We start from the raw sequence: 26,576 nt of genomic DNA, 5'->3' as shown, positions 1-26,576 counted from the left end.
CATTCAGGGCTTTGTAGGTAAGCACCTGCACCTTAAATTGGGCTCGGAAAATGAACGGCAGCCAGTGGAGTTCCTTAAACAGGAGGGTTGATCTCTCTCTGTAAGGGGCCCCCGTTAACATCCTGGCTGCTACCCGTTGGACCAGTTGGAATTTCCGAGCCGTTTTCAAGGGCAGCCCCACGTAGAGCGCATTGCAGTAATCCAGTCTAGAGGTGACTAAGGCATGGACCACCCCGGCCAGATCGGCCTTCGCGAAGTACGGGCGCAGCTGGCGCACAAGTCTCAGTTGTGCAAAAGCCCTCCCGGCCACCACCGATGCCTGAGCCTCAAGCGTGAGCGATGATTCCAGGAGGACTCCCAAACTGCGGACCTGTGGCTTCAGGGGGAGTGTATCCCCATCCAACACAGGTAGCCACCCTATACCCCGGTCTGGTTTGCGATCGACCAGGAGGACCTCTGTCTTGTCGGGATTGATCTTCAGCTTGTTCGTCCTCATCCAGATAGACACAGCGGCCAGGCACTCGTCTAGCACCCGATCACATCAAGGGAGAGCTCTTGTGCACACACACATTCACACATACTCACACACACAGGCCCTCTCCAGACGAAGATGATCAGCTTTCATCTGAGAAGGTGTGGACGTTCCCGTTGCCGTGGATCAGGAAGCGTGCATCTTGATGTCCCCTGCATTTATAGACAAAAATCAATTTTTCTTCTTTTTAATAATCAGATTGTTCTGTTCCTTTCAAGTCCTTATTCTTTTCCAAAGTTCAGTATATTTGCATTCCATGCCTCATGACTTATGGGATACACCTGCACACTCCTTACATGCTTGGACACACGCCTTATTGTCCATTGTTGTTCAGCTATGCCTTACTGCCTCCTCGCTTCGACTGCCAAGGCCATCCTATATCATGCCTTGCGAGAACTCCATGTTGGTTTTTCTTCAGGCCTGTTTCTTCTGCTCCTTTACATGCATTCAAACATTCATTCTTTACACAAACAGGCGGATTACATTTTACTTCAGCATTCAAACACATATAAACATTCACTCCTCATCATACGTACAATTGCCATGTCTTCTTCCTTCTCCTGGAAACGAGACATGGGCCAGATGGCATTCCCATCAAATCTGCCATTCTGTGAATACACCATCTTCCTCCATCCCTTGGAGAACATAGCAGGTGGACCAGACTCCTCCAGTCTGTCACAATTTTGGAATAGTAAAGTGTCTCTTATATAGCAGTATTTCTTGCTGGTGTTGTTCTGAAAGTTGTAAATGAATGACAGGCAACTAAAACATGCTGGTTCCATCTTCTGGACAGATGATTGTTTTTCTTCCTGATAATTGGTTTTCCTTCTTAAGGAGTGTTGTTTGACTTAGAATAGAATAATAGAATCATAGAATCAAAGAGTTGGAAGAGACCTCCTGGGCCATCCAGTCCAACCCCATTCTGCCAAGAAGCAGGAATATTGCATTCAAATCACCCCTGACAGATGGCCATCCAACCTCTGTTTAAAAGCTTCCAAAGAAGGGGCCTCCACCACACTCGGGGGCAGAGAGTACCACTGCTGAACAGCTTTCTCTCACAGTCAGGAAGTTCTTCCTCATGTTCAGATGGAATCTCCTCTCTTGTAGCTTGAAGCCATTCTTCCATTGCGTCCTAGTCTCCAGGGAAGCGGAAAACAAGCTTGCTCCCTCCTCCTCCCTGTGGCTTCCTCTCACATATTTATTCATGGCTATCATATCTCCTCTTCTTCAGGCTAAACATGCCCAGCTCCTTAAGCCGCTCCTCATAGGGCTTGTTCTCCAGACCTTTGATCATTTTAGTTGCCCTCCTCTGGACACATATCTCCTCTCAATTAGACTTCTTTAACTAATGTTGGTCTTCCTTCTTAACGTAAGAAGCTACTGTGTTGACTTCCTTAACTTAAAAGAGTTGTTGTCCCTGGTAATGTAAACATGTTGTTTTCCACCACAGGGTTAATCATTTGTCTCTGGTCATGTCAGCAGTTCTCATCAACAACTTTTAATTATAGTTCAGCAGTTCATCTCCTTTTGTAGTTTTCCAGGCCTTAATTCTTAGGACAGCATCTTTAGGCTATATTGACCTCAACCATACACGTTTCCTGTGATCTCATTAAACCCACATATCATGTTTATGACGTCTCCATGTTCCTCTGGGATACTTCTGGGGTGAATCTGAGACCCACTGGGTGAGGCTGAAAGTGTGTGACCCCCCCCCCCCCAAAGCCCTCCACAAACTTCCTTTTATTCTGTCTTTCATGGGGTTCTTTGTCATTTTGCTCATCAGAGAGGAGAGGTCTCCTGTGCCCCCCGTCTTTGCCCAACACCTCTCTGCCCTCACCCTTCGAAAGACCCCTGTGGATGCCCCACCTGTGACGCCTGCAGCTTCCATGGGAGAGATTGTGACAACGGTGAGCTCTTTCCGGACCCCCGGGACCCCTGCGGCCAGTGCAAGTGTTCGGTACGCATGTCGTGAATACTTTTTGAACCTTAAAAATGTTCTTTAATCTAGATTCTTGTGGGTTTTTTCGGGCTATAGGGCCATGTTCTAGAGGCATTTCTCCTGACGTTTCGCCTGCATCTATGGCAAGCATCCTCAGAAGTAGTGAGGTCTGTTGGAAGTAGGACAATGGGTTTATATATCTGTGGAATGGCTGGGGTGGGGCAAAGAGCTCTTCTCTGCTGAAGCTAGGTGTGAATGTTTCAACTGACCACCTTCATTAGCATTTGAAGGCCTGGCTGAGCCTGGGAAAACCTTTTGTTGAGAGGTGTTAAGATGTGCCTGGTTGTTTCCTCTCTGCTGTTTTGCTGTAGTAATTTTAGAGTTTTTTAATACTGGTAGCCAGATTTTGTCCACTTCTCTGGTTGAAGTAGTCTGCAGTGCCTTTCATGTTCCTTGATTAGTGTCATGTTCCTTGATTCGAATCAAGGAACATGAAAGGCACTGCAGACTACTTCAGCCAGAGAAGTCAGCCATAGCAGAGCACCTGATGAACCAGCCTGGACACAGCATATTATTATTTGAGAACACAGAAATGCTGGACCACTCTCACAACCACCATGTCAGACTACACAGAGAAGCCATTGAAATCCACAAGCATGTGGACAATGTCAACAGAAAGGAAGAGACCATGAAAATGAACAAAATCTGGCTACCAGTATTAAAAAACTCTAAAATTACAACAGCAAAACAGCAGAGAGGAAACAACCAGGCACATCTTAACACCTCTCAACAAAACATTTTCCCAGGCTCAGCCAGGCCTTCAAATGCTAATGAAGGTGGTCAGTTGAAACATTCACACCTAGCTCCAGCAGAGAAGAGCTCTTTGCCCCACCCCAGCCATTCCACAGATATATAAACCCCTTTTTTCCTAGTTCCAACAGACCTCACTACCTCTGAGGATGCTTGCCATAGATGCAGGCGAAACGTCAGGAGAGAATGCCTCTAGAACATGGCCCTATAGCCCGAAAAAACCCACAAGAACCTAGTGATTCTAGCCATGAAAGCCTTCGACAATACATTGTTTTTTAATCTGTTTTCAGTGGGATAGAGTACATCAGACCCTTTCAGAGAAATGAGTAGACACATAGACTGGGTTTCATAATAGCTATATTGGTTACACAGACAAAGGGGGAATGTCACATATACTCAGCATTCACTCACATACATTCACCCATCCATACTCACCAACCTTCTTCATTCAGGCTTCCTGCTGGAGAACAGAGAAGAGAGTTGGGTGGACAAATGCTACATTCTTCCCAGATCTGGCACACAATCGAAAAGGAAGAGGGTCTCCTTAACCAACCATTTCTTGAGGTTGGCTCTGCATCTCGTGGTGCCAGAGCGCAGTCTGTTCAGCGCCTTCCAAGTCGCCCCGTCTTCTGTGTGCCCAGGGGAGAGTCTCTCATTTGGTATCAGCCATTGGTTGAAGTTCTGGGTTTGAGCCTGCCACTTTTGGACTCTCGCTTGCTGGGGTGTTCCAGCGAGTGTCTCTGTAGATCTTAGAAAACTATTTCTTGATTTAAGTCGTTGACGTGCTGGCTGATATCCAAACAGGGGATGAGCTGGAGATATCTCTGCCTTGGTCCTTTCACTATTGGCTGCTACTTCCCGGCAGATGTCAGGTGATGCAATACCAGCTAAGCAGTGTAATTTCTCCAGTGGTGTAGGGCGCAGACACCCCATGATAATGCGGCATGTCTCATTAAGAGCCACATCCACTGTTTTAGCATAGTGAGATGTGTTCCACACTGGGCATGCATACCCAGTAGCAGAGTAGCATAGCGCAAGGGCAGATATCTTCACTGTGTCTGGTTGTGATCCCCAGGTTGTGCCAGTCAGCTTTCGTATGATATTGTTTCTAGCACCCACTTTTTGCTTGATGTTCAGGCACTGCTTCTTGTAGGTAAGAGCACGGTCCAGAGTGACTCCCAGGTATTTGGGTGTGCTGCAATGCTCCAGTGGGATAACTTCCCAGGTCATCTTCAGAGCTTGGGATGCTTGTCTGTTCTTAAGGTGGAAAGCACATGTCTGTGTTTTAGATGGGTTGGGGATCAGCTGGTTTTCCCTGTAATAGGCAGTAAGAGCACCTAGAGCTTCGGAGAGCTTCTGTTCAACCATCTCAAAGCTCCCTGCGTGAGTGGTGATGGCACGATCATCAGCATAGATGAAACTCTCTGTCCCTTCTGGCAGTGGCTGGTCATTTGTGTAGATGTTGAACATGGATGGAGCAAGCACGCTCCCCTGAGGCAGGCCGTTCTTCTGTTTCCGCCATCTGCTTCTCTGGCCCTGGAACTCAACAAAAAAGCTCCTGTTTTGTAGCAGGTTTCCCATGACGCGGGTGAGGTGGTCGTCCTTTGGGATATTATACATTGTCTTTGACTATGTAAACATGTTGTTTGGTGTGACCAGAGTTCTCGGGTCACTTCTCAGCAGTACAGCACTTTTCTCTTAGCACTTTTCATGCTAAATTAATCAAATTCTTCTCTTCCTTTGTTCTCCATAATACAGTTTTCCAAGTTTCAATTATAGGATTGTATCTTCAGTCTTGCTAGACCTTTATAGGTTCCAGCCAGGCCCCAAACATACAATTCATTCAATCCATTGATCACATTGAGGAGAAGTGATATAAAGCAGGCATGGACAAACTCCAGGTGTTTTGATCTTCAACTCCCACAATTCCTAACAGCCTACTAGCCAGGGTTTCATACTACTGAGCCACAGGAGTTCCAGTGGTGGCAAACAGCATGTGTTTGACAGTGCAGATGCCCTTCTCCCTGCAGGGTGGCACCGTGACCTGTGTTCCTGCTCCATGCCCACCGGTATCCTGTCAGAACCCAATCACTCTGCCAGGGCAATGCTGCCCAAAATGCACAGGTGCCTGTCGCTACCATGGGAAGCTCTACAAGAGCGGAGAGACCTTCGTTTCGCCGGAGGAGGCCTGCCTCACCTGTACCTGCCAGGTGAGTAGAGACTGGCATCTCGGGGCAGGATACAGAAGTCACCCTTGGCATGCTGATAGAGGCTGTACCTCCTGGGCTATAGCCAGTGTGGCTACCAGGCACTGGGCACAATGCATGACTTACCAGTTAACGTTGATGCTCAGTTTTAACCATTCATACTCTGAATGTGCTCTTGAAATGTTGGCCTCTTGGAATCTTTAGCTCCTCCAGGGTGATTCTATGGTCATCTTCTGTCAGAGTCTCACTCTGCACTGAGGCAAATGAGAAGTGTTTTCTACGTTCTCCAGGGCAACTCTGTCATGGCTTAATAGTTTTCCAATCACGCCCTCCCTGAAACAACTGCGCATTGGACAAATAAATGCCGCAGAGGCAAACTAAAACATAGCACAGCAAGTAAAGAATAACACTCAAACAGGGGGAAACACCAGAAAAGAAACAATCAGGGACAGCTAATCACCTCTCAGCAAAGGATTCCCCCAGCCAGTAACAAGCCACACCTAAAAACTGTCAGGCCATCATATGCCAATCAAGGTGGCCAATTGAAATATTCACACCTAGCTCCAACAGATAAGAGTTCTTTCTTTGTGAGGGCTGTTGGAAACAGGGGAACTCCAGAGAAGAAACAATCAAGGACAGCTAATCACCTCTCAGCAAAGGATTCCTTCAGGCAGTAACAAGTCGCACCTAAAAACTGTCAGGCCATCAGATGCTAATCAAGGTGGCCAGTTGAAACATTCACTCTTCCCTCCAACAGACAAGAGTTCTTTCTACCACCCAGAACATTCCACAGATATATAAAACCCAATTTTCCCAGTTTCCAACAGACCTCTAAGGATGCCTGCCATAGATGCAGGTAAAATGTCAGGAGAAAATGCTTCTAGGACACGGCTGTACAGCCTGAAAATCCTACAACAACCCATAGCAGAGTCCCTTCACAGTAACTAGCAGTTTTGCTCAGATAATTAAACTATTTATGAAACTAATGGATTCAGTTTTCATCCAAAATATCAGGGAGCTTTAATCTTGACACATAGTGTTATTTACATCTGTACACAGATCAGGATCCACTGATTCACAGTCAGACTTGTACTAACAAATGATTAGCAGATACAAAGATATACTCACAGACACAGGCAAGACAGAGACTGAGCACTTCCTGTCTTGTCACCAGGAAGTGCTGGCTTGTCATCAAAATATGAATGATGCAACCCCTTGTCATGAATCTCACATAACCACGACTCATCCATTTCTGCCTGCTCCTTAGGTATTTCATCATTACCTTCTTAATCCACAGCTGTGTTACCACATGTCCATCAGAACTGTATTTTACACATAGGCTCAATGCGGGAGCATCGCTCATCGCTGAGCCTGGAACCTCAGGTCTCGGCGGTGACCAGGGGAGCATTTGCACAGTTAAAACATGTGCACCAGCAGCACCCGTACCTTGGGAAGTCTGACTTGGCCATGGTAGTCCACGCTCTAGTTACATCCCGTATAGACTACTGCAGTGGTTCTCAATGTTCCTAATGCTGCGACCCCCTTAATGCAGTTCCTCATGTTGTCGTGACCCCCCAACCACAATATTATTTTTGTTGGGACTTCATAACTGTACTTTTGCTGAAGTTGTGAATCATAATGTAAATATCTGATAGGTAGGATGTATTTTCATTCACTGGACCAAATTTGGCACAAATATCCAATACACCCAAATTTTAATACTGGTGGGGTTGGGATTGATTTTGTCATTTGGGAATTGTAGTTGCTGGGATTTATGGCTCATTTAAATTAAAAGAGCACTCTGAACTCCACCAATGATACAATTGAACCAGACTTGGCACACATAACTCTCATGACCAACAGAAAATACTAGAAGGGTTTGGTGGGCATTGACCTTGAGTTTGGAAGCTGTAGTTCACCTACATCCAGAGAGCACTGTGAACTCAAACAATGATGTATCTGTACCAAACTTGGCACAAATATTATATTATCCAAATGAGAACACTGGCGGAGTTTGGGGAAAATAGACCTTGACATGTAGGAGTTGCTGGAATTTATAGTTCACCTGCAATCAAAGAGCATTCTGAAGCCCACCAATGATACAATTCGGCCAAACTTCCTACACAGAACCCCCATGACCAACATAATATACTGTGTTTTCTGATGGTCTTTGGTGACCCCTCTGACACCCCCTCGCGACTCCCCCAGGGGTCCCGACCCCCAGGTTGAGAAACACTGGACTACTACAACGATCTCTACGTGGGGTTGCCTTTGAAGACAGTCCGAAAGCTTCAACTAGTCCAATGAACAGCAGCCAGGTTGTTAACAGGAGCGGCGCTCAGGGAGCATCCAACCCCCTTGTTGCGCCAGCTCCACTGGCTACCAGTTTGCTACCGGGCCCAATTCAAAAGGCTGGCTTTGGCCTATAAAGCCCTAAACGGTTCTGGCCCAACTTACCTGTCCGAACGTATCTCCCCTTACGAACCACTGAGGACTTTAAGATCATCTGGGGAGGCTCTGCTCTTGGTCCCGCCTTCTTTACCAGCACGTTTGGCGGGGATGAGAGACAGGGCCTTCTCAGTGGTGGCCCCTCTGCTATGGAATGCCCTTCCTAGGGAGATCAGATCTGCTCCCTTCCTTTTGACGTTTCAGAGGCAAGTTAAAACGTGGCTATTCGAGCAAGCGTTTACAATTACAGAGTAGCTGAAATAGGAAATCGAATGACCTGACAATGGAATTGGACAATGCTTGAGAACAATGAGACGCTGATGATGTTGCTTTTATTGCTTTTGTGATGTCTTATACTGTTTAATGTTTTTTATCTATTATTTTATATGTATACTGATTTGTTGGAAACCGCCTTGAGTCGCCAATTGGCTGAGAAAGGCGGTATACAAATACAGTAAATAAATAAATAAATTTCTATCTAACGAACTCTGTGGTCACTGTCCAACAAAGTCTCATTTTGCATGAAGAAATCTTCTCCAGAGTCTCACTTTGCTCAAAGAAGTATTCTCTTTATGCATCCCTAAGTCCTCTGGGGCAATGATATAGTTAATTTTTGGTGTCAGGGTGAGTCTACACAGTGGAATGAATGCCGTTTGACCCCACTTTCACTGCCATGACTCAGTGCTGTGGAATCGTGGGAACTGTGTTAGAGTTCAGCCTGCGATGGTGTCTAATGATCAGAGTACTCTGGATGTTGGGAGTGACAATGAGGTTCATGTGTCGAATGAGGACGTTGCTCTAGATGCAGAGAATGACAATGAGATCCCTGTTCAAAGTGACTTTTCTGATGTGAATGTTCCTGATGGGTTTGGGGATGATGGTCTGTTCCCTGGGCCTGAATTGCTACCAGAGAATTCCCAAGGTTCTGAGCCTGAGAAAGGCTCGGCACCTCAGAAATTAATGAGCCGGTAGATAGGAGAAATGCTTTCACTCAGCAAAGAAAAACAAGCCAGGCTCTCAGGCGCTCTGCCAGATTGCAGGAGAGACTGATAGCAGATTCAAGGCTGAAAAGAAATCCATTCCTGGCCGCTTGGGATATAGAGTAGATTAAGGGATAAAAATCCAAGTACAGAATCTGTAGTCAGATGAAGCAATGTTGGAACTGAGTCAAGATGTTGTCTCAGTGCCCTGGAAGCCTTGGCTTGGATAGATTCTTGTATCAAGTGACTTGTTATTTCCATGTTGAAATGCCTTGTTTGTTTCATGCTCAAGTTTTGGGGTTTTACCTTGGAAGTTCCAGTATTTGTTGTCATGAACTCTGACGGACTATTTCCTGGATTTGTTGTTCTTATCTTTCTTTCCTACCTAATTGAATTTACCTATTTTTGTGGATTGCTTTTTACTGCTACTGCTTTTAATTATCTTCAATAAACTGCTTGCATTTTACTCAGCTGTGTGGTGTTTAAAGTCAGAGGGCTTCCTGGCCTGGAGTGAAACAGTCTACAACTCCCAGGACCCCATAGCATGGATTCACAACTGTTAAAATGGGGTCAAACTGCATTCATTCCACAGTTTAGAAACACCCTCTCCTTTTCATTTCTGTCTCTCTAGGCTGAAGTGGTGACCTGCCAGCCCAAGCCTTGCCCCCAAAAGTGCACTCATCCTGAGGCCCCAAAGGCACCCTCCTGCTGCCCGTCTTGCGATGGCTGCCTCTATAAGGACCACAGCTATACCAACGGGCAGACCTTCACCCCACCGTCCGACCCCTGCAAGCGCTGCAGCTGCCTCCGCGGCAATGTGCTCTGTGCCCCAGTGCTGTGTCCCCAGGTGTCGTGTGCCAATCCCAGGCACGAACCTGGCCAGTGCTGCCCCCGGTGCCCAGGTAAGAAGCCCACTGGGATTGCAAACCCAATGTTGGAAGGGAGGCTAAAGTGGTCCAAGGTCTGGAAACTATGGATCCCTCTGAGGAGCAGCTTAAGGAGATGGGGATGTTGAGCCTGGAGGTAGTGCATCATACCTCTGAGGATGCTTGCCATAGATGCAGGCGAAACGTCAGGAGAAGATGCCCATAGAACATGGCCATATAGCCCGAAAAAACCTACAACAACCCAGAAGTTCATTTTGTTAGTTCTGGTCCAGACAGGTCTGTAGTGAGGGGGGGGGGTTAGGGGTTCAACCCCCCCCCCCCAAATGTTTCAGATTTTTTTAAAAACCTGGTTTACTCATGAATTTTAACTGGTTAACCAAATCCCCATGCTAAGTCTATGAGATACAAAAAATTAAGAGTCCCTCCAGAACTGCAAGCACTATCTCAAGCAAATATTGACAATTTATTCACACAGTCATTACTTGCAGCAATAGCCAATGTAGTGAAGCAACCAAGTTGTGTGTGTGTGTGTTGAATGCTCTCATTAAGGAGGCCAGACTTGGTGGAGGTGGTTGACAGGGGCGGAGCTGCAGGCTACTGAAGGCTGCTCTGCCCCCTGCTGTATTCTTTGCTTCAGCGTGAGCTAGGAGGCAGGTTTAAACCCCCCCCCCCGCAAAAATTTCAACCCCCCTGCAAAAATTTCAAACCCCCCCACAAAAATGTCAACACCCCCCCCCCCGCGAAAATGTCAACCCCCCATGAAAATTTCAAAAAAAAACCCGCGAAAATTTCAACCCCCCCCCACAAAAATTTCAACAAACCCCCCCCCCCCCCGTGAAAATTTCAAACCCACCCCCCCCCTGTGAAAATTTCAACCCCTCCCGAAATTTTTTTCTGGCTACGGCCCTGCCTATAGAACATGGCCATATAGCCCGAAAAAACCTACAAAAACCTACAACCTACAACCCAGTGATTCCGGCCATGAAAGCCTTCGACAATAAAATGAACTTCCTCTGGGAGAAATGTACAGCAGTATATTTACTCAGAAAGAAATGAAATGTATAGATGCAGGATGGGTGGGTCCTGGCTTGGAATTACTCAATGAGAAAGGGATCTAGGGATCTTAGTAGATCAGAAGCTGAACATGAGCCAACAGTGTGATGCGGCAGCTAAAAAAGCCAAAGCGATTCTCGGCAGCATCAATAGGACTATAGTGTCTATAGGGAGGGAAGTCCTAGTGCCACTCTCTTCTGCCTTTGTCCCTTGGAATAACACCCCTGTGTCTATTTCTGGGCAAAACAATTCAAGTAGGAGATGGGCAAGATAGAAGGTGTCCAGACCTAATATGGTCAAAGATCTGGAAGCCATGAATCCCTCTGCAGAGCATCTTAGGAAGCTAGAGATGTTTAGTTTGAGAAGACCAAGAGAAGGGGACATGAGGGCCATGTTGAAGTATCTGAAAGGAGATCATGGATTGTGTCTAGAATGGGGTTGGACTTGATGGCAGGGTGGGATCTCTTCCAGCTCTTAAGATTCGATGAGTCAACATTGGGAGGATGTAGTCCTTCAAATAACCTGAACCCGTGATACTTTAGACTTTATGGGAAGCTGGGTGGGATCCAAGTGGGGAACCTTCCACCAGAGGGTTCGGAGAACTGTCTCTGGTTGGGAAAAAGACCCTGAGACCTGTCTCTCTATCCCATTGTCCCCTTGGCAGCCATTTGCCAGCACGCTGGTCGGGAGTATGGAGAAGGCAAGCAGTGGATCTCCTCCTTGGACCCTTGCCAGAGGTGCTCCTGTACGGTAAGACACCCAAATCCCATTTTGTTCCCTTGCACTCATTGCCTTTCCAACTAGAACCAGTGGACTATTTGCAAAGAATATTGGTGCAACTCTCTCCCCCAATGGGTCACCATGGGAACTCGAAGCTGCAGGTAACAGCAAACCCTATAGATACAGAAATGAACCATTTGCAGTAAACATGGAATCAGACTGATGAACCTAGAAAAGAGCACCTCTAGTATTTCTAGGTTCTCCAATGCAACTCAGTAGCAAATTTCCAGCAGGAGCATGACGTAGATTTGGGCTGGAGGACCTAGCCCCCCAGTATGCTAGGTCCTCCAACCCAAGGTGCATATTTACACATGCACCTGTTTATGGTTTTGTTTATTTTTTCATGTGAGGAGCAACTTGAGAAATTGTTTATGTGTAAATGGGTGAATAGGATAGAGTAGATATGAATGGGTGAAGGGAGAGAAAGATGGAGAAAAAAGGGGGAGGATGAGATAAGTGGCTCAATTATTATATTATTATGTATTATATTATTCCATGCCCTCTTGATGAAGACCCAAATTGCTCAATGGGTGGGTAGACCATGTATGGAGACTTGGAGGGCATCTTGTCTGGCTTCCCACTTGTGCCATTTTCTGGAAACCCAAGAAAGATTGGTTGAGAGAGAGAAACAGGAGTGGGTGGATGGATGGATGGATGGATGGATGGATGGATGGATGGATGGATGGATGGATGGATAGATGGATGGATAGATGGATGGATAGATGGATGGATAGATGGATGGATAGATGGATGGATAGATGGATGGATGGATGGATGGATGGATGGATGGATGGATGGATAGATGGATGGATAGATGGATGGATAGATGGATGGATAGATGGATGGATAGATGGATGGATAGATGGATGGATAGATGGATGGATAGATGGATGGATAGATGGATGGATAGATGGATGGATGGATGGATAGATGGATGGATGGATGGATGGATGGATGGATGGATGGATGGATGGATGGATGGATGGATAGATGGATGGATAGATGGATGGATAGATGGATGGATAGATGGATGGATAGATGGATGGATAGATGGATGGATAGATGGATGGATAGATAGATGGATAGATAGATGGATAGATAGATGGATAGATAGATGGATAGATAGATGGATAGATAGATAGATAGATAGATAGATAGATAGATAGATAGATAGATAGATAGATAGATAGATAGATAGATGGATGGATGGATGGATGGATGGATGGATGGATGGATGGATGGATGGATGGATGGATGGATGGATGGATGGATAGATAGATAGATGTCACAATGCCAGGGCTCTGCTGTTATTCCAGCAGAGGTGAACCAAACAATTTATTTAAAGCAGCACTTACTTCCTGGCTGTCTTAAGAGTCCAAAACATAAAGATAGCACTCAGCCACAGAATATAAAACAAAACTGTTATGGTAAGAGTTAACTTCACACTCGCACAGCCTCAGCGCGTTCCAGCAGCTTTCCTCCTGCTCAGCACTTTTCAGTCTTCTGCTTCCACAGTAGACACTTGAGCACATGCCCGGCTATTGTCAGTTTTTACCATTGTCTTTCCCCCAGTCTAGATGATATTACAGACTCACCACAGTACACAGTATCTTGTCCAAGTAGACAGGTTCTTTTATAGTCTTTGACGAATAACATCACAACAGCACAACAACACAACATCAAGCGGGGAATATACATTGTGCATGGTTTCCTTATATGCAATACATTTACAATACATTTACACATAGTAATCCTTGATTGGTTACCAACTAACTGACCCAACCCAAACCCAGGATTGCGTCATTGACAATCACTCTGAGTAGGCAAAAACACATTTCCCAAATGATTCCCCACATACAATCAATACATTCTCAGCATTCCCAACAGAAGCCCATTAGCTCATTAGCAGTGCATGACTCAATACATAGTAAAACCTAACAAAAACTGTCAGCAAACGCTGTTGGAGGTTGAAGATAACACCGTAGTCAAAAGGTCCAGTCCAGTGGTCAAACGCCAATAGTTCATTGAGCAAGTCCAGGGATCAAGAGTCTATACCGTAGTCAAAAGCCAGGCCATAGGTTCAAGGTTCCAAGGGTTCAAGAGACAGATCAGGATACCGAAAATCCACAAACCTGGGGGGAAACCAGCAGCATCTACCACCAAAATAAGACAAATACTTTTCTCCTTATATCCAGAAACACCCAGCTGCAGCCCATCTCTTGCATCCCTCCACCCTTAATTGCTTTCACCCATGATCTCTTACTTACAGATTACTCAATGCTTTAGAACTAAGACTTACATTAGGCCTACCACCACCAACCACTACAGAACATGATACATGAGAATAGATGATAGCTGGGTAGGTGGATGAATATATGGATGGATGGATGGATGGATGGATGGATGGATGGATGGATGGATGGATGGATGGATAGATAGATAGATAGATAGATAGATGGATAGATAGATAGATAGATAGATAGATAGAGATAGATAGATAGATAGATAGATAGACAAGACAAGACAAGACAAGACAAGACAAGACAAACAGATGGAAGGGCATGGGCATAGGCTGCCACCACCTCTTTGTCCCTCTTCTCTCTTCAGGGTGGGGAGACCTCCTGCGAATCGGTGCCTTGCAAAGAGACGCTCTGCTCGCACCCAGTTTCTGATCCTGGCCAGTGCTGCCCTCGCTGCCATGACTGCCTCTTTGAAGGAGAGCGCTATGCAAACGGGGAGGCCTTTAAGCCCGAGTCCTGTCTCCAGTGCACCTGCCAGGTGAGCTCCAACCTGCCCGTGTTCCTGTCTCTCTCTGATGGTGCCCTGATGGTTCCCCCAGGAGGGAATCATAGAAGCATAGAGTTGGAAAAGAACCCAAGAATCATCCAGCCCAGCCACCTTCTACCAGGTAGGAAGACACCATCAAAGCCCTCCTGACAGATGGCCATCCTGCCAAGAGTTCTGTATAGTTATAAAACTCTTATAGACATAGAATCCTAGAATCAAAGAGTTGGAAGAGACCTCATGGGCCATCCAGTCCAACCCCATTCGGCCAAGAAGCAGGAATATTGCATTCAAATCACCCCTGACAGATGGTCATCCAGCCTCTGTTTCAAAGCTTCCAAAGAAGGAGCCTCCACCACACTCCGGCGCAGAGAGTTCCACTGCTGAACGGCTCCCACAGTCAGGAAGTTCTTCCTCAGGTTCAGGTGGAATCTCCTCTCTTGTAGTTTGAAGCCATTGTTCCATTGCGTCCTAGTCTCCAAGGAAGCAGAAAACAAGCTTGAAAACATGACTCTATTAGTTCCCTTTAAGAAACCAGGTATCCAAAAGCACTGTTGTAATGGTCTTCTGCTCGAACACACAGAAACTTTAGGTCTTTTCCAAATAAGCAGGAAGGCTTTTATTTCTCCTTTGTTGCAACAGTATGCAAAAGTATATATAAAATATACACTGTACATCTTCCGGGTTGTTGTAGGTTTTTTTGAACTATATGGCCATGGCCTTGAGGCATTCTTTCCTGACGTTTCGCCTGCATCTATGGCAAGCATCCTCAGAGGTAGTGAGGTCTGTTGGAATTAGGAAAAAGGGTTTATATATCTGTGGAATGACCAGGGTGGGACAAAGGACTCTTATCTGCTGGAGCTAGGTGTGAATGTTTCAATTGACCACCTTGATTAGCATTTGATTGCCTGGCAATGCCTGGAGCAATCTTTTGTTGAGAGGTGATTAGATGTACTTGTTTGTTTCCTCTCTGTTGTTGTGCTGTTCTAATTTTACAGTTTTTTAATACAGAGAAGCCATTGAAATCCACAAGCATGTGGACAATTTCAACAGAAAGGAGGAAACCATGAAAATGAACAAAATCTGGCTACCAGTTTCAGCAAGTGTCTCTGTAGATCTTAGAAAACTATGTCTAGATTTAAGTCGTTGTCGTGCTGGCTGATACCCAAACAGGGGATGAGCTGGAGATGTCTCTGCCTTGGTCCTTTCACTATTGGCTGCTACTTCCCGGCGGATGTCAGGTGGTGCGATACCGGCTAAGCAGTGTAGGGCTGGTCATTTGTGTAGATGTTGAACATGGATGGAGCAAGCACGCTCCCCTGAGGCAAGCCATTCTTCTGTTTCCACCATCTGCTTCTCTGGCCCTGGAACTCAACAAAGAAGCTCCTGTTTTGTAGTAGGTTTCCTATGAGGCGGGTGAGGTGGGCGTCCTTTGTGATACTATACATTTTTCTCAGGAGGAGGCAGTGGTGGTTCACAGTCTCATAGGCTGCTGACAGGTCTATGAAGACAGAAGCAACCAGCATCTGTCAGGGGTGATTTGAATGCAATATTCCTGCTTCTTGGCAGAATGGGGTTGGACTGGATGGCCCAGGAGGTCTCTTCCAACTCTTTGATTGTATGATTCTATGATCCTACCAGATATATCCTACCTTGTTCATGCCCAGCGTTTATTTTTTAAATTTTAAACTGTTACATTTGGCCTGGCCATAGGTTTATAATTCTTGTGTGTTATCGTTTATATGTGATTTATATTAATTTGTATTGCATTGTATTGTTTTGTTTATTGCTTTCCTGTTTTATTGATGTGTTGTTGGGCTTGGCCTCATGTAAGCCGCACCGAGTCCCTTGGGGAGATGGTAGCGGGGTACAAATAAAGATTATTATTATTATTATTATTATTATTATTATTATTATTGTATTGTCGAAGGCTTTCATGGCTGGAATCACTAGGTTCTTGTGGGTTTTTTCAGGCTATAGGGCCATGTTCTAGAGGCATTTCTCCTGACGTTTCGCCTGCATCTATGGCAAGCATCCTCAGAGGTAGTGAGGTCTGTTGGAAATAGGACAATGGGTTTATATATCTGTGGAATGGCTGGGGTGGGGCAAAGAGCTCTTCTCTGCTGGAGCTAGGTGTGAATGTTTCAACTGACCACCTTCATTAGCATTTGAAGGCCTGGCTGAGCCTGGGAAAATCTCTTGTTGAGAGGTGTTAAGATGTGCCTGGTTGTTTCCTCTCTGCTGTTTTGCTGTTGTAATTTTAGAGTTTTTTAATACTGGTAGCCAGATTTTGTTCATTTTCATGGTCTCCTCCTTTCTCTTGAAATTGTCCACCTGCTTCTTGTGGATTTCAATGGCTTCTCTGTGTAGCCTGACATGGTGGTTGTTGGTGTGGTCCAACATTTCTGTGTTCTCAAATAATATCCTGTGTCCAGGCTGGTTCATCAGGTGCTCTGCTATGGCTTATTATTATTATTATTATTATTATTATTATTATTATTATCAGAGCATGCAAACACCTTGCAAGACCATGCCCAACCTATCTGGGGGATTCTGCAGTGCAAACGTCTTGGCTTTCCTCTTTACAGGATGGAAACGTCCGCTGTGAGATGATCCAGTGCCCCCCGACATCTTGCTCCCACCCCGTGACAGAGCCTGGGGTCTGCTGTCCACGCTGCAAAGGTGATGTCCCCTTGTTGCCATCCATCACCACTGTCTGCTTGCCCTGATAACCCAATGTGGAGACTGTTCCAATGTGAAAAAATTCTGTTCCTGGTTTCAAAGTGTTCTTTCCTATTTCATTGTGCAGAACGTACTTTGAAAGTAGTTGTTCGACTCCAGAAACTTAGTTTTTCTGGCTGCCACAAACTAGGTTGAGACTCTAGGACAGTGGTTCTCAACCTTCCTAATGCTGTGACCCCTTAAAACAGTTCATAGAATCCTAGAATCAAAGAGTTGGAAGAGACCTCCTGGGCCATCCAGTCCAACCCCCTGCCAAGAAGCAGGAATATTGCATTCAAATCACCCCTGACAGATGGCCATCCAGCCTCTGCTTAAAAGCTTCCAAAGAAGGAGCCTCCACCACACTCCGGGGCAGAGAGTTCCACTGCTGAACGGCTCTCACAGTCAGGAAGTTCTTCCTCATGTTCAGGTGGAATCTCCTCTCTTGTAGTTGGAAGCCATTGTTCCATTGCGTCCTAGTCTCCAAGGAAGCAGAAAACAAGCTTGCTCCCTCCTCCCTGTGGCTTCCTCTCACATATTTATACATGGCTCTCATATCTCCTCTCAGCCTTCTCTTCTTCAGGCTAAACATGCCCAGTTCCCTAAGCCGCTCCTCATAGGGCTTGTTCTCCAGACCCTTGATCATTTTAGTTGCCCTCCTCTGGACACATTCCAGCTTGTCAATATCTCTCTCAGTTCCTCCCATTGTGGTGACCCCAGTTGCTACTTCATAACTATAATTTTGCTACTGTCACGAATCTTCATGTAAATATCCGATATGCGGGATGTATTTCCATTCACTGGACCAAATTGAGCACAATTACTCGATACGCCCACATTTGAATACTGGTGGGGTTGGGATTGATTTTTGTCTTAGGAACCCCTTTGGCAAAGAAGATCTTCTCCCACAGTGAGGGCATTGGTTTCCAGGTGGGAGGCGGTCCCGGTCGGGGTTGGCCTGATGCACCTTCCTCTTGGCACGTTTCTCTCTTTCACCCTCCATTCGTGCCTCCTCAAATTCTGCAGCACTGCTGGTCACAGCTGACCTCCAGCCTGAGCGCTCAAGGGCCAGGGCTTCCCAGTTCTCAGTGTCTATGCCAGAGTTTTTGAGGTTGGCTTTGAGCCCATCTTTCCTGTTTTTCCTCTTGGCACATTTCTCTCTTTCGCCCTCCACTCGTGCCTCCTCAAATTCTGCAGCACTGCTGGTCACAGCTGACCTCCAGCTGGAGCGCTCAAGGGCCAGGGCTTCCCAGTTCTCAGTGTCTATGCCAGAGTTTGTAAGGTTGGCTTTGAAGCCCATCTTTCCTGTTTTTCCTCTTGGCATGTTTCTCTCTTTCGCCCTCCACTTGTGCCTCCTCAAATTCTGCAGCACTGCTGGTCACAGCTGACCTCCAGCTGGAGCGCTCAAGGGCCAGGGCTTCCCAGTTCTCAGTGTCTATGCCAGAGTTTTTGAGGTTGTCTTTGAGCCCATCTTTCCTGTTTTTCCTCTTGGCACGTTTCTTTCTTTCGCCCTCCACTCGTGCCTCCTCAAATTCTGCAGCACTGCTGGTCACAGCTGACCTCCAGCTGGAGCGCTCAAGGGCCAGGGCTTCCCAGTTCTCAGTGTCTAGGCCAGAGTTTTCAAGGTTGGCTTTGAGCCCATCTTTAAACCCCCACCTCACCAGTATTCAAATTGGGGCATATTGGGTATTTTTGCCAGTTTTGACCCAGTGAATGAAAATACATCCTGCATATCAGATATTTACATTATTTTTTTTATTACAGGATTCATATTCCACCCTTCTCACTCCACAGGGGACTCAGGGAGGATTACAGTGTACATATACATGGCAAACATTCAATGCCATAGACCAGTTTTTCTCAACCTGGGGGTCGGGACCCCTGGAGGGGTCGCGAGGGGGTGTCAGGGGGGTCACCAAGGGTCATCAGAAAACACAGTATTTTTCTGTTGGTTATGGGGATTCTGCGTGGGAAGCTTGGCCCAATTTTCTCATTGGTGGGGTTCAAAATGCTCTGTGATTGTAGGTGAAGTATAAATCCCAGCAACTACAACTCCCAAATGTCAAGCTCTATTTCCCCCAAATTCCACCACTGTACACATTTAGGCATGTTGAGTATTTGTGCAAATATTTGGTCCGGATCTATCAATGTTTGAGTCCACGGTGCTCTCTGGAGGTTGGTGAACTATAACTCCCAAACTCAAGGTCAATACCCACCAAACCCTTCCAGTATTTTCTGTAGGTCACGTGTGCCAAGGTTGGTTCAATTCCACCATTGGTAGAGTTCAGAATGCTCATTGATTGTAGGCGAACTATAAATCCCAGCAACTACAACTCTCAAGTGACAAAATCAATCCCCCCAACCCCATGTATTGGGTATTTGTGCCCAGTTTGGTCCAGTGAATGAAAATACATTCTGCATTGTGGATATTTACGTTATAGTTCATAACAGTAGCCAAATTACAGTTATAAAGTAGCAATGAAAATAATATTGGGGGTCACCACAACATGAGGAACTGGGTTAAGGGGTCACAGCACTAGGAAGGTTGAGAAACACTGACATAGACACACAACATATATAGACAGACACAGAGGCAATTTCGCATTCCAACTTTTCATGGGGGTATTCTGGCCACCAGGGGAGCTGTCCCTTCACCGAGCATTTGTGACACGGATGAAGTACTTCCTCATTCTTTGCATGCTTGCTGGAGATTTTTATGGCATCGTAAATTAGTTACATTAGCCTCCCCGCGTAGGCGGTACCTAAATTTCCTACTTAACAGATGCAACTGTCTTTCGGGCTGCAAACGTCAACAGAAAGCTAGACAAATAGTTGGGAGCTTACTCTGACCCGGGCTGGCTTTGAACTCATGACTTTTTGGTCAGTAGTGATTTTAATGCGGCGGACTCCTATATATGTTGTGTGTCTATGGCATTGAATGTTTGCCATGTATATGTGCATTGTGATCCGCCCTGAGTCTCTGCGGAGTGAGAAGGGTGGTGCGAGGAGGTGATCAGAGTGGAGAGAAAGCACACGCTGCTGTCGTGTGACAGGAGAGTAGAGGGAGATTTATTGTTTATTTCTCCGAATTCTGCCACCAGCTGGTATAGTGGAGGCCAATTGTTATATGTAATCTATGGTATCTGCCACCAACGTGAGATATGAGGTATTACTGTGAGATATGGCAATACAGACGCAGAATGGATGGAGATGAGACTGTCTCCAACAAAAGATAACTGGTTTATTGAGTACAAAGCATGTGGTTACAAGTTGTAACTTAATTTATAGAACTTTGAATAATACTTGGTTAGTTAAACATTTCACTCTTCCAGGTTACACAGTATCTCACTGAGGTGAAGCTCTTATTACTAAACAATGTTTCAGTACAGGAATATCTTCCCTATTTGATCTTTCCTTGATCAAATAAATTAACAAGCTTATCCTTTAGCCTTTCCCTTGACTAAAGAAAACTGACTATGTTTCTCCTTTCAGCCTCCTTAGACTGAGAAACCTCCAGTAGCTATTCAGGCTTCCCAAAGCCACAATTCTTTGCTTCACACTTCACTCTCCCACTCTACTCTTCACTTCCACTCTTTTACTCCTCTCAGATACAAAATCAACGCCCAACTGACTCTCCAACTGTCTGTTTTCAAAACTCTCTCCACTTGGCTCCTCCCACTCCTCCTTCTGCCAGCTTGCCTTGGTCTCGTGGCCGGGAGAGCTTTCGCACAATTAAAACTTGTGCGCCAGCTGTGCCCGTACCTTGGGAAGTCTGATCTGGCCACGGTGGTCCACGCTCTTGTCACATCCCGGTTGGATTACTGCAACGCACTCTACGTGGGGTTGCCTTTGAAGACTGCTCGGAAACTTCAACTAGTCCAGCGAGAAGCAGCCAGATTGCTCACCGGAGCGGCGTACAGGGAGCACACCACCCCCCTGCTGCGTCAGCTCCACTGGCTGCCGATCCAATTCCGAGCACAATTCAAAGTGCTGGTTTTGACCTATAAAATCCTATACGGTTCCGGCCCAGTGTATCTGTCCGAACGGATCTCCCTCTATGTCCCACCTCGAAGTTTAAGATCATCTGGGGAGGCCCTGCTCTCAACCCCGCCACTCTCACAAGTGAGGTTGGCGGGGACGAGGAGCAGGGCCTTCTCAGTGGTGGCCCCTCACCTGTGGAACTCACTCCCCGGGGAGATTAGATCGGCACCCTCCCTCTTATCATTCAGGAAAAAACTGAAGACCTGGATGTGGGACCAAGCCTTCGGGCATTCTGGCAGCTAAAGGAAAAAACCTGACGATGAGCAGGAATTGATGAAACGGAATGGACACTCGGACACTCGGAACTCTAGAAACTGAGCATGAGATTGTTTATGTTTTAATATTGTATTGATGTTTTAACCTGTTAATTTGCTTAAATTGTTTTCTATGTTTTGTATAATGTGATATAGGCATCGAATTGTGCCTTCGCTTGTAAGCCGCCCTGAGTCCCCTCTCGGGGGTGAGAAGGGCGGGGTAGAAGTAATTGAAATAAATAAATAAATAAGTAAATGCTGAGGTTCTCTGGAATAGGCTGCTCCAGTGTTACTGTAGCTAACCCAAACACATATATATACAGTTTAAAACATGCAAAGTATTAATAACTTCTGCACAGGTGGAATATAAATACTGTAAATAAATAAATAAACTTGAGGACGGCTTGTATCCAACTCTGGCATTCCGCCCCCGCTTCCTGCCCTCTCATTCAGGCTGCACCTATGAGGGTCGAGAGCGTCACGACGGGTCCAGCTGGCTCTCCTCGGCGGTGCCCTGCATGGCTTGCATGTGTGTCGATGGCGTGGCCACCTGTGCTGAGATCGCCTGCATCCGCTCCTGCACCAACCAGATCAAAGTTCCTGGGGAGTGCTGCCCACTATGTGCAGGTAAGGAAGAAGGGGCGGGGCTAAGGTTTTGTGGATGGGAGGGCTAAAGAGGAGGGACTCTCTCAGTCCATTAATGGGGTGCGCGGACACATTGGCACCTAATCTGATGTTGGAAGCTAAGCAGGTCGGCCCTGGTGAGCATTTGGATGGGAGATTTCCTCACTAGAGTTTTCTAAGATCTACAGAGACACTCGCTGGAACACCTCAGCAAACGAGAGTCCAAAAGTGGCAGGCTCAAACCCAGAACCTCAATCAATCAAGGCTTGAGGCTTTATTTATCATGTCAGGAGCAGACTAAACAGTTGTACTGCATTTTTTTAAACAAACAAACAAAAAACCCAAAAAGTTTGCAAGCTTGGTAGTTGATTAATTGTCCTTTGACCGAAAACTGGCCATTTGGAATGCCTCTGGTGTTACTATAAGAAGGTCCTCCCTTGTGCATGTGGCAGGACTCAGGATGCATTGCAGCAGGTGGTCAGTGGTTTGCCCCTCTCCACACTCGCATGTCATGGATTCCACTTTGTAGCCCCATTTCTTGAGGTTGGTTCTGCATCTCGTGGTGCCAGAGCACAGTCTGTTCAGCACCTTCCAAGTCGCCCAGTCCTCTCTGTGCCCAGGGGGGAGTCTCTCATTGGGTATCAGCCATTGGTTGAGGTTCTGGGTTTGAGCCTACCACTTTTGGACTCTCGCTTGCTGAGGTGTTCCAGTGAGTGTCTCTGTAGATCTTAGAAAACTGTTTCTTGATTTAAGTCATTGACGTGCTGGCTGATACCCAAACAGGGGATGAGCTGGAGATGTCTCTGCCTTGGTCCTTTCACTATTGGCTGCTACTTCCAGGCGGATGTCAGGTGGTGCAATACCAGCTAAGCAGTGTAATTTCTCCAGTGGTGTAGGGCGCAGGCACCCCGTGATAATGCGGCATGTCTCATTCGGAGCCACATCCACTGTTTAGCGTGGTGAGATGTGTTCCACACTGGGCATGCATGCTCAGCAGCAGAGGAGCATAGCGCAAGGGCAGATGTCTTCACTGCATCTGGTTGTGATCCCCAGGTTGTGCCAGTCAGCTTTTGTATGATATTGTTTCTAGCGCCCACTTTTTGCTTGAGGTTCAGGCAGTGCTTCTTGTAGGTCAGAGCATGGTCCAAAGTAACTCCCAGGGATTTGGGTGTGTTGCAATGCTCCAGTGGGATTCCTTCCCAGGTCATCATCCTCAGGGCTCGGGATGCTTCTCTGTTCTTGAGGTGAAAAGCACATGTCTGTGTCTTAGATGGATTAGGGATCAGCTGGTTTTCCTTGTAATAGGCAGTAAGAGCACCTAGAGCTTTGGAGAGCTTCTGTTCAACCATCTCAAAACTCCCTGCTTGAGCAGTGATGGCACGATCATCAGCATAGATGAAACTTTCTGTTCCTTCTGGCAGTGGCTGGTCATTTGTGTAGATGTTGAACATGGATGGAGCGAGCACGCTCCCCTGAGGCAGGCCGTTCTTCTGTTTCCGCCATCTGCTTCTCTGGCCCTGGAACTCAACAAAAAAGCTCCTGTTTTGTAGCAGGTTTCCTATGAGGCGGGTGAGGTGGTCGTCCTTTGTGATACTATACATTTTTCTCAGGAGGAGGCAGTGGTTTACAGTATCATAAACTGCTGACAGGTCTATGAAGACAGCTCCTGTGACCTGCTGCCTTTCAAAGCCATCTTCTATGTGCTGAGTCAGGTTCAGCACTTGCGATGTGCAGCTTTTGCCCTTCCTGAAGCCAACTTGAAAGGACATTTAATCCCTTGAGGCTGAGCGGCTGTGACTCACTCAAAGTCACCCAGTGGGCTTCCATGGCTGAGTCGGGCTTTGAGCCTGGGCCTTCAGAATCGTAGGCTTCATCTACACTGTAGAATTAATGCAGTTTGACAACACTTGGATTACTATGGCTCAACGCTATGGAATTCTGGGAGTTATAGTTTTTCAAGTTTTTTAGCCTTCTCTGTGAAAGGATGCACACTAAAGCTTCCATGATTCCCTAGCATTCGAGGCCACTTTTAACTATAGCAGTTAAAAGTGGTATGAAACTGCATTACATTTACAGTGTAGCTGCACTTGCTGTTCCACATTCAACCCACTGCATGACATTGGTTCTTAATTCTTTTTTATAGTTCACGATTTCTGTTTTTGATGGTAGAGTACGGCTCTTTTTAACTGTGCCACAAATTTGGGGGGAAGGTGAGGAAGCCATGTTTTATGTAATTACGTTGTTGTTGTTTATTGTTTGTGTTTTCGGTTTTACTTTATTGTAAATTGTTGTTTGGGCTTGGCCTCATGTAAGCTGCTCCAAGTCCCCATTGGGGAGATGGTGGCAGGGTATAAATAAAGTTGTATTGTCGAAGGCTTTCATGGCCGGAATCACTGGGTTGTTGTAGGTTTTTCCGGGCTATATGGCCATGTTCTAGAGGCATTTTCTCCTGACGTTTCTCCTGCATTCACCATGGAAAAAGAAAATGAAGGAAGACTGCCTTTTCTAGATGTCCTGGTCATCCGCAAACCAGATCAACAATTGGGTCACACCGTTTACAGAAAACCCACACACACAGATAGATATCTACAGAAAAACTCCAACCACCACCCAAGTCAAAAAAGAAGCACCACTAAAGCCTTGGCAGACCGTGCAAAAAGAATCTGCACAGCCCACCTCCTCCAAGATGAACTGAACCACCTCAACTGGGCTCTCCAGGCCAATGGAGACTCCACCTCAGACATCAGAAGAGCTGCAAGACCACCGAGAAGAAGTCACGAGAGTCAAGATGAAGGTCCACCCAGAGGAAGAGTGTTCTTGCCACACATCAGAGGGAAGCTGATGAGGAAACACAACATAAAAACCACCTACAGACCCACCAAGAAAATCCAACAAATGCTCCATTCAGCAAAGGACAAGAGGGATCCTCTCGCTTCTGCAGGAGTCTACCATATACCATGCAGCTGTGGACAAGTCTACATAGGGACCACCAAATGTATGTAGCATTGCCCAAACACGAATCAAGGAACATGAAAGGCACTGCAGACTCCTTCAACCAGAGAAATCAGCCATAGCAGAGCACCTGAGGAACCAACCTGGACACAGCATATTATTCGAGAACACAGAAATGCTGGACCACTCTCACAACCACCATGTCAGACTACACAGAGAAGCCATTGAAATCCATAAGCATGTGGACTATTTCAACAGAAAGGAAGAAACCATGAAAATGAACAAAATCTGGCTACCAGTATTAAAAAGAACTCAAAAATTACAACAGCAAAACAACAGAGAGTAAACAATCAGGCACATCTAATCACTCTCAACAAAAGATTCCCCCCAGGCACTTCCAAGTCATTAAATGCTAATCAAGGTGGTCAGTTGAAACATTCACACGTAGCTACAGCAGACAAGAGTCCTTTGTCCCACCCTGGTCATATAAAACAGATATATAAACCCTTTTTCGGAGTTCCAACAGACCTCACTACTTCTGAGGGTGCTTGCCATACATGCAGGCGAAACGTCAGGAGAAAATGCCTCTAGAACATGGCCATATAGCCCGGAAAAACCTACAACAACCCATAAATAAAGTTGATGATGATGATGATGATGATTATTATTATTATTATTATTATTATTATTATAGTAATTACAACTCTCTGTCAGAGAGATGTGGGCCTCTTTCTACTACAAATCCCAGAATTTTGCAGGATCCAGCCATGGCAGTTAATGTGTAATGATAGCACTATAATATGTAGTGTTAAAGAGATCTGTGGCATTGTTTTGGACTTTTCCAATGCTAATTGTGACTCTCTCTTTTTCCCAGATTGCATTTACGAGGGCCTTGTATATGGACCAGGCGAGAGTTTCCAGCCAGGAAAGGATCCCTGCGAAATCTGCACCTGTGAGGTGAGGCCCCCGTTATTGAACCATTTTTGAGGTGGGTCCCTTTGCCGTCATCTTGTCTCACTTCCTGCCCAACTCATGCCGTTCTCTGGAAAGCCAGGGAAGAAAAGACAGAAACTGATTAATTAGCTCGATACGTCTCCTTTTTCTAGGGATGGCTTGTAACATGAACAGAACAATACAAAATTTGAAAAATGTTTTGTTCCTGGTTTGTAAATATTATTTCCTGTTTAAATGTGCAGCTCTTACTTTGAAAGTAATTGTTCTACTCCAGAAACTTTGTTTTTGTGCCACATACTATGTTGAATTGGGTGGGCGGGCCAAATGCACAGGGTAAAATTGATAAAACTGTGGGCGAGATAAGTAAATGAGGACGAATGTGTGTGAGGGGGGAGCTCAGTAGGGGTGAGCAATGGGAGAAAGTGCATTGTGAGGACAGAACTATAATTGCGATGGACAGTTAAAAATCAGTTAGTGTTTAGGTTTAGAGGAGTGAGCAGTCCGGGTTTATGTTCAGAGGAGTCAGGAGTTAGATTCAGAGGAGTGAGGAGTCAGGAGTTGGGAGAGAAGGAAAGAAAAGGTGGCGGAGTGACTTGTGAAGCAAAGCTTT

The 26,576-nt window shown here is 46.0% G+C and overlaps 1 protein-coding gene across 1 annotated transcript in view; it reads left to right on the top strand.

The window, feature by feature from the left end:
- The window catches only part of KCP (kielin cysteine rich BMP regulator), a 141,640-nt gene that overhangs the window by 86,464 nt on the left and 28,600 nt on the right, over window positions 1-26,576 (top strand). Inside the window, exons 31-38 of the mRNA XM_067469392.1 lie at window positions 2,316-2,489; window positions 5,312-5,491; window positions 9,548-9,818; window positions 11,521-11,606; window positions 14,244-14,414; window positions 17,009-17,102; window positions 21,890-22,063; window positions 25,887-25,969. Coding sequence (XP_067325493.1) covers window positions 2,316-2,489; window positions 5,312-5,491; window positions 9,548-9,818; window positions 11,521-11,606; window positions 14,244-14,414; window positions 17,009-17,102; window positions 21,890-22,063; window positions 25,887-25,969 — 1,233 coding nt within the window. The remainder of the gene's footprint in view (window positions 1-2,315; window positions 2,490-5,311; window positions 5,492-9,547; window positions 9,819-11,520; window positions 11,607-14,243; window positions 14,415-17,008; window positions 17,103-21,889; window positions 22,064-25,886; window positions 25,970-26,576) is intronic.

This window comes from Anolis sagrei, chromosome 5 (genome assembly GCF_037176765.1).
Source record: "Anolis sagrei isolate rAnoSag1 chromosome 5, rAnoSag1.mat, whole genome shotgun sequence".
NCBI classification, from domain to species: domain Eukaryota; kingdom Metazoa; phylum Chordata; class Lepidosauria; order Squamata; family Dactyloidae; genus Anolis; species Anolis sagrei.
The sequence above is the reverse complement of the archived record's forward strand: the minus strand, read 5'-3'. Positions and strand labels throughout refer to the sequence as shown.